Source organism: Apostichopus japonicus, chromosome 3 (genome assembly GCF_037975245.1).
Source record: "Apostichopus japonicus isolate 1M-3 chromosome 3, ASM3797524v1, whole genome shotgun sequence".
NCBI lineage: Eukaryota > Metazoa > Echinodermata > Holothuroidea > Aspidochirotida > Stichopodidae > Apostichopus > Apostichopus japonicus.
In genome coordinates this window covers 28,698,168-28,710,914 of record NC_092563.1, presented here as the reverse complement: position 1 = coordinate 28,710,914, position 12,747 = coordinate 28,698,168, and the positions used below count along the sequence as shown (strand labels likewise).

Below are 12,747 nucleotides of genomic sequence, written 5' to 3'. Positions count from 1 at the left end.
ATTTATTGAACTTGTGTGACCTGATTAATTCGCAGATGACGTTGCAAAGGTCCTACCTGTACTGTGTAAGATTTGTCACATGGGGTGTACTCATACTGTGTTACCTTGGCATGTAACATATTTATTTATGAGTAGTCAAATGAGAACTTTATTTCAGGATACATAAATAAAATGTGTGTCTTATATGTCTTCTACCGTGCAAGCAAGTATTTTCATTATAGATATATTTGCAGGTTTTTTTTTAAATTTAAAGCCAACTTAGGTCTTCGGCTTGGAGCACAGCATTTCTGTATCATTATAATCTTCCCTGCCTATATCAAATACCACCAAGAGATAGAATATCTACCTGAGTTAATAATAGCCATACTGACGCTTCTCTTCACAAATTAATGATTAAACACACTGCACTATTTCAGCGGTCAAGCCAAATTTTCTTTACACAGGAAAGTAGCGCCAGCCATTAGAGCCATAGACGTAGGAGCCCAACTTGATTTGGGGGGTCTGTAACGAGTTGCCCGAAAAATAAAACCAAATTTTTGCGCTCCGCGCGCATTCAACATATTAACCCGCTATCATATAGGCATGCATCGGTTATTACATCGCATGCCAAATACATACAATCATATGCCGTGTTATTACCCTTCGATATTGATTATGACTTTCGGGGAAGTCGTTACAATAATAATGATAATAATATATAAGAAAAACACATTGCAATTTATTTTTCTTTCAGTAGGTGCCCGAAAAATTCTCAGCATATTGCCCGAATTTTCACCAAAATATTTGGTTGGGGGGCTGCAGCCAACCCCCAGCCCCCCCCCCGCCTCCTGCGCCTATGATTAGAGCACTTGTGTTAACAATCATCTGTGGCTGGTCGATTAATTAGGTGTGCTCAAGGAATCCTAATTGCCGTACCTAGGGTATAGTTTATGCTATCAAGTAGCAAATTATTAATGCTCAAGTGAATTTGAAGACTGTTTTTCTATAGGCAGGCTTGACCCATGATGTTGTTGTGTTGGATGAATGTTACCATAATAGTATTTGCCAACTTTGCAATCCTCATAAAAAATCCTCATCCTCCCTGACAACTGTGCAAGGACGGTAAGAGTCAGTGGCGGAGCTAGGGGTATTGTTCAGGGGGGGCGAGAATGGTCTGTAGGGGCGTTTTCGACACTATATCTAAGCGGAGCGCCACCACAGGTTGGCGCGGAGCGTACAGGATTTTTTTAGTAAAGATACTCCCTAGATCGCCGGAAATGACCCTTTCCGGGCCTTGCTAATTTGCAGATAAACGAAGAATAAATAGGTGTCATCGCCATTTTGTCAGAAAATTACACCATATGTGACAAATGTCGATAGGTATTTGAGAGCACAATAAAAAAGTCAATAATCGCAAATAAGTTAATAGTGGTAAAAAGCTTAAACGGGCGCCAGCAGTCCAATTGAGTATGTCAGGGGGTGGGGGGGCATCCGCCCCAGCTGACTGTATGGACGCTCCGCCACTGGTAAGAGACTCCATACTTTTCAAATTCAGGAAACCAAAAATGCACGTTTGAAAATCCGCACATTAGTAAGACTTCTGTTCATTTTTCCTCAGTGCACACTTCTTCACCATTGAAAGTTATCTGGGACATTATCCTGTGTGTTACGTAATCAATTCCCCAAGCCTAGCAAAAGACTTACTTAAAACATAGTTATTGTAAGATGGCTCATGTTATATATCAGTATCACGCCATTTATTTTGGTAAAGTTGTTGTGAAATGCATGTGACCTGGATGAAAATAAACAGTTCAATATGGCCGCATGTGCTGTAAACACTTAGCATTTGTCTTCTTGTTATATCGCTAGGAATCAGGATAATCCTCCATTAATCCAGGGTATAACAAACTGGCGACGAACTAAGGAAGAACCTATAATATAACCCAGAATATTTCTGTATTGTAAACATGGCAGTTTACGGGAATATCGGGCCGTTCGACAACACAGTCGAAAGCTTCGAAGATTACGCAGATCGCTGCGATGCCTTTATAGTGGCAAACGATATTGCCGAGGCGAGACAGGCTAATTTTTTTCTCGCTATGGTGGGCGCTGACACTTTCAAGCTCTTGAAAACGGTATGTAGCCCAGACAAGCCGTGTACACAGACGTACGCGCATCTGAAAACCATCCTGAAAGGACATTTTTCACCGAAACCGATCGTGATCGCTGAACGTTTTAAATTTTGGGCTGCTTCACAGTCTGAAACCGAGTCAGTTGCAGACTTTATTGTTCGCTTGAAGAACTTGGCAACCCATTGCGATTTCAACGCATTTCTACTGGAGGCACTGCGAGACAGACTGGTCTCGGGACTGCACACAAGATTTGTGAAAACTCAAACGCAGCTACTCTCAACCGCTGATCTGACGTTTGACAAAGCTAAAACCAAGTGTCTTGCAGACGAAATGGCTGGCATAGCAACAAGGGAACATATCGATGCAGGAAGTTCTGTGAGTACAAACAGATTGAATTGGCGGAGCCCTCAAGGTCAAGGACGAAGGGGTCAGGGGACTAATAGAAACAACGACAAGCACAATAGGCCTAATCAGCAACCCTGGCAAGCTAACAGTGCACAATCATGCTATCGCTGCGGGGGAAGCAACCACAAGCCCGATGATTGCAGGTTTCGCGAGGTAAACTGTCATTCGTGCGGGAAGAAGGGTCATATTCAAAGAGCTTGCCGATCTGGGGCTAAGGGACCTCAAAGCCAGAAAAGTTCGCAGAATCAGACAAGGACAGGGGGTCACCGCAACCACTCTGTCTCAACTAGCTATAGGCCTATGGAGGATGGTGAGCCTAACGTTAGTTCTAGTAATAAGGACACTAATGAACAGTATGTAGATAGTGTTAATACTGATGAAAGTGATTTACATTGTGGTTTATATCATACATTATCAGGTGTAAAGACCAATAAGCCGTATTTGATTACGTTAGTGGTAGGGGACACTAATGTTCCAATAACCATGGAAATTGACACCGGTGCGGCTCGTTCCACCATTTCAGAGCATGTGTACAAGTCCAGTTTGACCCATTACCCCATAAAGGATACCAATATAACCCTACGTGGCTATTCAGGTGAAAAGGTGCCTGTGATAGGGAGTATTGTAGTCACGGCAAAGTATGGAGGTACTAGTTGTAGGATGGATTTATTGGTTGTCAAGGGAAGCCGTCCATCCCTTTTCGGCAGAGACCACTTGAGTAAAATCAAACTGGACTGGGAGAATATTTTTGTGGTATCTGAGCCAAAACCAGCAAAGGTTGGAATCCAAAATTTGGGGAATCCTGTGTCACCAACCTTGGAAAATTTGTTGAGTCAAAATCAGAAAATGTTCTCATCAAGGGATATGGGTATTAAGGGATTCTCTGCTAGGTTGAGGGTGAAAGCAAAAAGTAGACCCAAATACCAAAAGAGTAGGCCAGTGCCTTACTCATTGTTGTCAAAGGTGGAAAATGAATATGAGAAACTTATCAAGAATGATATAGTTACCCAAGTCAACTATAGTGAATGGGCCTCACCAGTTGTGCATGTACAGAAGGGAAACGGTGAAATAAGAGTATGTGGAGACTACAAAGCTTTGAATGATTGTATTGAAGATGAGGGATACAAATTACCAAATACTAATGATTTATTTGCAAAACTGGCACAGGGAGGTACACACCCTAAGGTATTTTCAGTGCTTGATTTATCTGGTGCTTTCAATCAGCTGTTTCTTGATGACGAATCAGCTAGGCTCCTAGTAATGAATACACATAAGGGGTTACTGTCACCAAAACGTTTGTGTTATGGGGTGAAAACTGCACCAGCTATTTTCCAGGAAACGATGGACAAAATATTATCTGGATTAGACAATGTATTTTGTTACATGGATGATATCTTGATTGCAACTGAGAATGAGAATAGTCACCTTAAGGGCCTCGAAGCAGTGTTTGCGAGGTTAAACATGCACAATGTTCGGCTGAATGGCACAAAATGTCAATTCATGAAATCAAAGATCAGGTATCTTGGTCATGAGCTCACCAGTGAAGGTGTGAGCCCTTTGCAGGACAAAATCGAGGCCATACAAAAGGCACCTCGACCAACCAATGTATCTGAATTGAAGTCCTTTCTGGGCATGGTGAACTATTATGGCAAATTTGTAAGGAATCTCTCTTCTCAGATGCAACCATTGTATGCCCTACTGCAACACAACATTAATTGGGTTTGGAGTGATGACTGTGAGCAAGCTTTTGTTAATGCAAAGAATGCTTTAGCTAGTAATCAGGTGCTCACCCATTTTGATCCAAATAAACCTCTAGTGTTGAGTGTGGATGCTAGTCCATGTGGACTTGGAGCTGTTTTGGGCCATCGATATCCAGATGGTTCAGATCGCCCCATAGCATATGCCTCTAGGACATTGAGTCAGACCGAGAAGAATTATGCCCAAATCGAAAAAGAGGCTCTTGCCATTATTTTTGGGATCAAGAAATTCCACTTGTATTTGTATGGCACTAATTTCACACTTATCACAGATCACCAACCGTTGACTAAGATCTTCGGACCAAAACATGGCATCCCGGCTTTGGCGGCAGCTCGGATGCAGAGATGGGCAGTGTTATTGTCCGCATATCAGTACAATATTGAGTACCGCTCTTCCGCAAAGAATGCAAATGCAGATTTGCTCAGCAGACTCCCAGTTGGGGAAGCCTCTAGTGGTGACCCAGAGGAGTATTTTGTTTTTGAGACAGTCCTAATGGAAACCCCTATTACTGCGACTGAAATTTCAAAACATACAGACAAGGACCCAGTTTTAGCCAAAGTTTTAGAGTTTACTCTATCTGGCTGGCCAAATCATTGTGTTGACCCTGCCATACAACCATACTTCACACGCAGAGATGAGCTATCCCTGGAGGATGGATGCCTTCTTTGGGGGCGTAGAGTAATTATTCCATCCAAATTGCATGAGCTTATCCTGAGTGAACTTCATGAATGTCATCCGGGCATGAGTCGGATGAAGGCACTTGCTAGGTGTTATGTATGGTGGCCAGGTTTAGACAAGGATATTGAGGATAAAGTTAGGCTGTGCACGCAATGTATACAAGTGCAGAAGGCGCCTAACCCTGAACCATTGCTGTTATGGCCATGGGCCACACAGCCGTGGCAGCGGGTTCACATAGACTATGCAGAGGTCAAAGGTCAGAATTTCTTGCTAGTGGTGGATAGCCATTCAAAGTGGTTGGAGGTATTACCAATGAATACCACTACAAGTACTGCCACGATTAATGTTTTGAGAACACTTTTTGCACGTTATGGGTTACCCATTCAGCTAGTAAGTGATAATGGTCCTCAGTTTAGATCTGAGGAATTTCAGAACTTTCTGAAGTCCAATGGTGTGGACCATACTCTCACTCCTCCATACCATCCAGCTACGAATGGGCTTGCAGAACGCAATGTTCAAACTTTCAAGAATGCTTTTGCTAAGTCAAGTGGGGAGACATTGGGTCACAAGGTAGCTAATGTTTTATTTAGTCTTAGAAATACCCCGAACACAACTACCGGGAAAACTCCATCAGAGTTATTTCTTAAGAGATCCCCTAGGACTAGGCTCTCTTTATTGAAACCTAGCCTGCAGAGAAAGGTGGAAAAGAGACAGGATGCTGCAAAACAGCAAAGGGACCGCAGTTCACCAGTGCGGCAGTTCGACCTTTATCAACCAGTGAGGGTGCGAAATATTAGAGGGGGGAAGGATCGATGGATTCCTGGTACCATAGTGAAAGTCAAGGGGCCTCGTACATATATTGTTAGGATCCCTGGCAATAATCGTAGGTTTGTACACTCAGATCATCTTATCCCTGACGATACTGGTGCAAATGCTATGGCTGGAAAACCAAACATCAACTCCCCTATGGATGCTGATGTTGTGCCAGTTCCAGTTAATGTACCTCAGACAACTAGGGAATTAGGGCAGAGCTCTAACTTGGATCAGCCAGGACCTTCCACCACATCCCCAGTAGTATCTGGAAGTCCTGTCCACACAGGTCAAACCCCAGTTGTGGTAGCAGAGTCACCTGCACCATCAGCTACAGTAACCAGGTCAGGCAGAGTTGTCAGACCACCCAAGAGGTTAGAGATTTAACTATACCCTCAAGTTGTTAGTTTTGTTTGTTTGATTTGATAAAAGATTGATTGATTTAATAAAAGTTGAGTTGTTTAATGAAGAAAAATATTTGATTGTTTCATCATCTGGTAGGAAGGAGTGTTATATATCAGTATCACGCCATTTATTTTGGTAAAGTTGTTGTGAAATGCATGTGACCTGGATGAAAATAAACAGTTCAATATGGCCGCATGTGCTGTAAACACTTAGCATTTGTCTTCTTGTTATATCGCTAGGAATCAGGATAATCCTCCATTAATCCAGGGTATAACAGCTCAGTAGTATGGAAAGCCATTTTAACATTTAATCGGGAATTTTAGATATCTGAAATTGTTTCTTATTTCAGATATCTGAAATTGAATTCGAGATATCTTAAATAGATTTCGAGATATCTGAACTTCTAATTCAGATATCTGAAATTGAATTCGAGATATCTGAAATTGAATTCGAGATATCTAAAATAGATTTCGAGATATCTGAAATTCTAATTCAGATATCTGAAATTCAATTCGAGATATCTGAAATTGAATTCGAGATATCCGAAATTGAATTCGAGATATCTGAAATTCTATTTCAGATATCTTAAATTTAATTTGAGATATCTGAAATTGAATTTGAGATATCTGAAATTGAATTCAAGATATCTGCAATTCTAATTCGAGATATCTGAAATTGAATTCGAGATATCTGCAATTGAATTCGAGATATGTGAAATGCATATGCATAAATTTCCGATTAAATTGACATTAAATCGGGAAATTTCAGATATCTGTAATTGAATTCGAGATATCTGAAATTGAATTCGAGATATCTAAAATTCTATTATCAGATATCTGAAATTGAATTCGAGATATCTGAAATTGAATTCGAGATATCTGAAAATGAATTCGAGATATCTGAAATTGAATTCGAGATATCTGAAATTATATTTCAGATATCTGAAATTGAATTCGAGATATCTGAAATTGAATTCGAGATATCTGAAATTGAATTCGAGATATCCGAAATTGAATTCGAGATATCTCGAATTCAATTTCATATATCTGAAATTCCCTGGTATTTCGAGATATCTGAAATTGATTTTAAGATATCTGCAATTATTTGTAGATATCTTAAATAAATTGGAGATATCTGTAATTTAATTTGAGATATCTGAAATTATTTCGAGATATCTGAAATTCCTTATTAAATGTTAAAACGGCTTTCCATACAGTAGACACACCATACGTGCAACAGCCATGAAATAATTGGGTCTTTTTTGGCGTTCCATATAATCTACTAACTTCTGGCAAGGGGCGATGTGGGCTTCGCAAACGTATTAGTTATGCGGGCTCCCCGTGGAAATTGATTGCGAAATTCCTGTTTGGACAAAGGTCAACAACGGGATCGCGGACAGCAACAATAACACTACTGAACTGCTTATGCTAATTTAAAAGTTCTGTTAAAGTTACAGGTACTTAGCCCTAGCTTATGTAGGCCATAATTAGTCTAGGAACAGGTCGAGAAAGCTAGCTATGCAGCTAGGTCTGGAATAGCCTAATTATAAAGCCTAGGCCTCCCGAGTCCTAGGCATGTGTTACTAATACTAGTCTAGTATAGGGTGACTGTACCTCACCGTTCTGTATCCTAATCCCCTGTCTAACATCCTGTTCAGCATTTGGCTGCATATTAAGTGAAATCGTTAGGTCTACACTATGCATGCTTTAGATGCTCATCAAAACTCAAGTCCAGGCCAACTCAAGTCTAGCAATTAATTAAGCCTAACTTAGGCCTTACAATGTTAGCTTGGGGAGATTATATGCTACTGCTAGTTGCTACTGCGACTTTAATAGCCTAGTAGTAGTAGTACTAGTTTTTTACTACAAAGTGGCTATTCTTACGACTTGTCGTAAGAATAATTTCTGACTACGCATGCGCAGTTGCTATTTTTATGATCAGTAGTACTATTTTTACGACGAGGAGTAACAATAATTTCCGGTTAGGGTTAGAGTTAGGGTTAGGATTGAGGTTTAGGGTTATGTTTAGGGTTAGGGTTACCACTACTACATGCGCAGTTGCTTTATTTCCTTTACTGCACTAGAATTCGCCTTTGTTGTAAGAATAGTTTATAAATAATTGTTACGACTAGTCGTAAGAATAGCCACGGCCTTTTTACTACACTACTCCTTAGGCTAAATTAGTCCTCACTCAAGTATTTTTATTAGGCCTAGCCTTTTTTTATGATGTTTTTAATTGCTTATACAGGGTTACTTGTTTAAAAATAATGTAGTAAACCATCCCCTATTGGCATTTGAAGTTGAACTGACAACACCTTCTAAAACAGAACTATTGCCATCAACCTCAAAGTGGACCCAAACCTAACAAAAAAAAATTTGTGTAACTGATAGTAAATTCAGAACCAAGTACACAACCATGAAGACATGAGAACCATTCTGGTATCTGTATATATAGCTATTTTAATACTAGCCTACTGTAGTTGTAGTTAAAAGGGTAGTCCATAGGAAATTATATTTTGACTACTGAAAGAAAAACATAGCATTGTGTACATTCCTTCATATAGTTGAAATTGTCACAGTTTGTACTTATAGGGAACTTGAAACAAACAGTTGTGATGTCATAGGTGCACACTGACAGCAAAACATTTTATTTTACTTTTATCATTTTGACAGTGGATTGTCCAGGGTTCCTGTTTTTGTAAAGTTAGCAATAATGAATGACTAGTGTATTCTTATGTTGACTTATGTTGAATTGTGAAAATTGGATGTACGCTTTAAGGAAGGAACACAAAGCAAATTTGTCAGATGCCATCTATGCCATCACACCTGTGATGTCAACTTCAAATGTTGTTATCTTGCAACTTTCTTCAAACTGTTTGAGAAAAATTCCTTTTTCCTCAGCAAAAATGAAGTTCTCTTGGACTATCCTTTTGATTGCAATAGGGTTATCCTAAGTCCTATTCCTTGGAGGAATCTTTGATTGCGCAGCATGAGTACTGTTGAGACAGTGAAAGTCACTTTCACAATTAAATATATTAAAAATTTAAAGTACAGTACAACTCTGATTATCCGATTTTCGGAAACTGATTGTTATTTGTATCAAGATTGTTACAGCTTTACAAAACAGTGCATGGTTATTATTTTGTGATCACACTTTTTACAATAATGAATGTTCATTAGGCCAGCACTTGTGTACCCAGCATACAAGCTATGGCCTTTTATCACAAATTATACCTGATATGAGCGGTTACAGTCATTGCAGCATTGTTAACAAAACACATTTTTGAATGAACATCTTTCTTTCTTTTTTGAGTTTGAGTTTGTTTCGAAACAAACTTTTCATAACAATCAACTGTGCTTGGTCAAGAGATTTTTATGCTAAAAATAGTCAATGACACTTTTCCAAATTTTCTGTGAATTGATTGGCTAATAGTCCCTTACCCATTGACTTTAAACATTCTTGCATCTGTAGCACAGACTCTCTTTGTGATCTTTAGTGCTCAATAAACACAAAGTATGCATCTGCTTGTATGATTTCTTTCCCGTTTGTAGAGGTATATAACAAAGTTTGTGCTTATAGGCTATCATGTGTGATATTGTTTTTAATTTTGTTTCTATCTTGACCCTCTCCATATCCCAACTACTACTACTGTACACAGTGATTTAGTATATTAATATGTGTGTTTTAGTTACAAATATTTTTACTTATCATCAATGACATATTTGTCAAAGCTGAGAGGAGAATCACACCAGCCTGCACATTCTAATTGCTGAAGCTATTTGTTTAAAATGTGTTTCTAAGTAGTTCAACGGTGAAATGATCATGAAATAAATATGTACAGTAAATATTGACAATTTTTTGCTTTCCTTTCAGCTTCCCGAGTGACAGCTGCCACCATGCAGATGAGCACCGCTGTTTCCGATTTTATTTTAGCCTTTGTCTCTTACGCAGTGACTGTATCACTGTTCAGAATTCCCAGAGTCGCTGCAGCCTTTGGATTTCTCCTCACAGCAGTAGCAGCGAGTCTGGGATCATTGAAGTTTGGACTGCAGCAGCCAACGGTGACCATAATCAGGTACCATTCTCATGCCAGTTGGCTGGCTGCCGTGGTCGGTACTTCGCTTTTCACTGCTGATTATCATCTCGGAAATCGCTATCAGTCTGGATATTTCTCTTCTTTATCAATTCTTCTTTTATGTGCCATTCCGGTCGTAACAATCGCTAAAGTTTCAAACTTCTGGTCCAGTCAGGTGGACGCTTATATTACAGATGCTATGGGCTTTGTTTCAATTTTATCGCTGCTTCTATCGAGTGTTATGTACCCAAACTCGTCTTGCCTGGTGGGATCGCTGATGTATGTCCTTGCAGGAGTAGTCGGAACACAAGGTAATCTTTATAATATCAAGAGAGTTGACTGGTTTCACTATTTTCTGGCCTTTGGGAATGTGGCCTTTTTCCTGGCATTCAAGCACAAACCTAACCCAGTTTACTTTAAATCAGGATAATTTCATTGAAAACAATTCCACAATGAGACATCTTGTCTTCCATCCTGAACGACAGCAATTTCCAGTTTCTGCCAGAGTCTTATCAACCGAGTCAACGTAACAATTTGTCTGTAATTTTCCGATTTACCAAAGCTTCCTCTTTTCTGTGCAATGTAATGTGGAGGTAAAGGGACTTTATACTTTTGTGATGAGAGCTAATAGACTTCACTGGTCGTATTTTTAACTGCATTTTGAATTTTTCTACCTTTCTTGCCATACCATGGTATATTCACCCAAGGATATGTTTGTAGTTCAAATCATTTTTCTGCACCTAATTAGCGGGTTTTAGACTGTCAAATAAAGTAGAATACTGTCTTACAAAGTTAGGTTGAGTTTCATTTTGCACCTTTAAACTAACGCATAATTCAGTGGTGGTAGTGCATATTTAGGGTGGAATAAATTATAACCACTGAAACACTATATAAGAGATTAGAGGAGATGGCATTTGAAAAGCTACCCTCCTCGTACAACATACTGTATGAGTGAAATGGTTAAACCGATTTGAGAAATGGTCTCAAACTTTTTTGGCTGTGTCCTAACAGCTAGAAAGTGATGTGATTTGTCAATGCAAAGGCAAATATTTTCAATCGATAATCAAGAAACAAATTGACTTTAAATGTGAGCATGGATGTAACTATTAAGTATTAACCTTGACAAAAACTATTTTGGTTACATATCTTAGATTTTAACTGCATGTGGTATTCGGTTCAATTGCTATTGATATCCTATCACCGATAAGTTTTGGCCTGTGGTCCACTATCCAATCTCCAATCAGTTAAATTTGTTTAGTTTTCAGAAGAACAATGGAAGGGGTTTAAAACGTGGTGTTATAAATTACACTACAGAAACGATTGAATAGTGATGCAACTGTAAACCTGTATGAGAAAGGTTACCATTAATCCAGGGAGGATGAAAACTGCCATTACATCAATCAGTATTGAAGGTAGCTGAATTGGTATCAGCTGTAATTCTGTCCTCTTTGCACTAGAAGTAAGACCCCAAAGTTCTCTGTTTCCAGAAAAGGTGTCTCCTTGCAGGAAGATATATGATGTGAGGCACATTGTCTGTCAGGGTTGTTGTAGGTATACATCTCACTAATGCTGTAGTGAATATCCATTTCCCTGTACAACCATATGCTGTTATGTTGTGTCTCCAAAGTTGCCATTGAATTCCTTATCTTTATTTTCACTTTATATAACCTTGTAAAAGTCTGCTTTAAATTGTGAATTATGCAGTATATATTTATTACCAAGCTAACATCATGTCTATGCTGTAAAGCATTTTAATTCACAGTACTTTAACAGTCAAATTATGAGATGACAGCATTTAAGTTTGATATGGTGTGTCTGTGTGTAATAAAATGGAAATTGCAAGTAGGTATGATGTCATAGCCACACATTGACAAAGATGGGTTTTTTTTTTCCTTCAATATTTGTATCCAATTTAATACATCAGGACTGAGATGCATCACAGTATGATTACAAAACCATCAGTGCATCACAGTGTGAATACAAAACATTCATTGGTATATCACCCAACTTCAGGTTAAGACATCAGTTTGGGGCAAAAAGGCAACCATGGTGAAGAAAAGCAAAAGAGTTTGTTGTCAGTGTGTGACAATGAAACAGCATCCTGTTTGCTTAGGAATCACTTTTGTTACAAGCTGTAGTAATTCTAACTTGACGTGACAAAAACAGTGGATTTAATGTGTATTTCACCAGGATGCCTTGAATGAGTTCTTTTTTCTACTAAAATAATTTGACGCCTGAACTTTGCCCTAGAGTATGGAATCAAGTACAGAACAATGAGGCAAGTACAAACACTATTATAATACAGAGATTATATGTAGACTTGTAAATATTTGTGTGATCTTAAATAAAAAGAAATTGTAATCTTTTCTATTTTTAAAGATTTTCTTCAGTTTCTTTAGTAACTGTTTTGAAAACAGACATCCTTTGTATTGAATATTAATATTGCCAATGGTCACAGAGAAGGAGCATTTCATCTTACGGAGACGTTTTCACTTAGATATAACA

The 12,747-nt window shown here is 38.8% G+C and overlaps 1 protein-coding gene across 1 annotated transcript; it reads left to right on the top strand.

The window, feature by feature from the left end:
• The first annotated feature begins 1,486 nt into the window (after positions 1 to 1,486).
• On the top strand, positions 1,487 to 12,612 carry LOC139965757 (uncharacterized). The gene is made up of 3 exons (XM_071968442.1): positions 1,487 to 1,713; positions 7,384 to 7,623; positions 10,041 to 12,612. The coding sequence occupies exon 3, from the start codon at positions 10,064 to 10,066 to the stop codon at positions 10,670 to 10,672; it is 609 nt and encodes a 202-aa protein (XP_071824543.1). The 5' UTR covers positions 1,487 to 1,713; positions 7,384 to 7,623; positions 10,041 to 10,063; the 3' UTR covers positions 10,673 to 12,612.
• Positions 12,613 to 12,747: the final 135 nt, after the last annotated feature.

Excerpts from the sequence above, each read along its gene's own strand:
- LOC139965757 (XM_071968442.1), top strand. The coding sequence starts at position 10,064 with ATGCAGATGAGCACCGCTGTTTCCGATTTTATTTTAGCCTTTGTCTCT.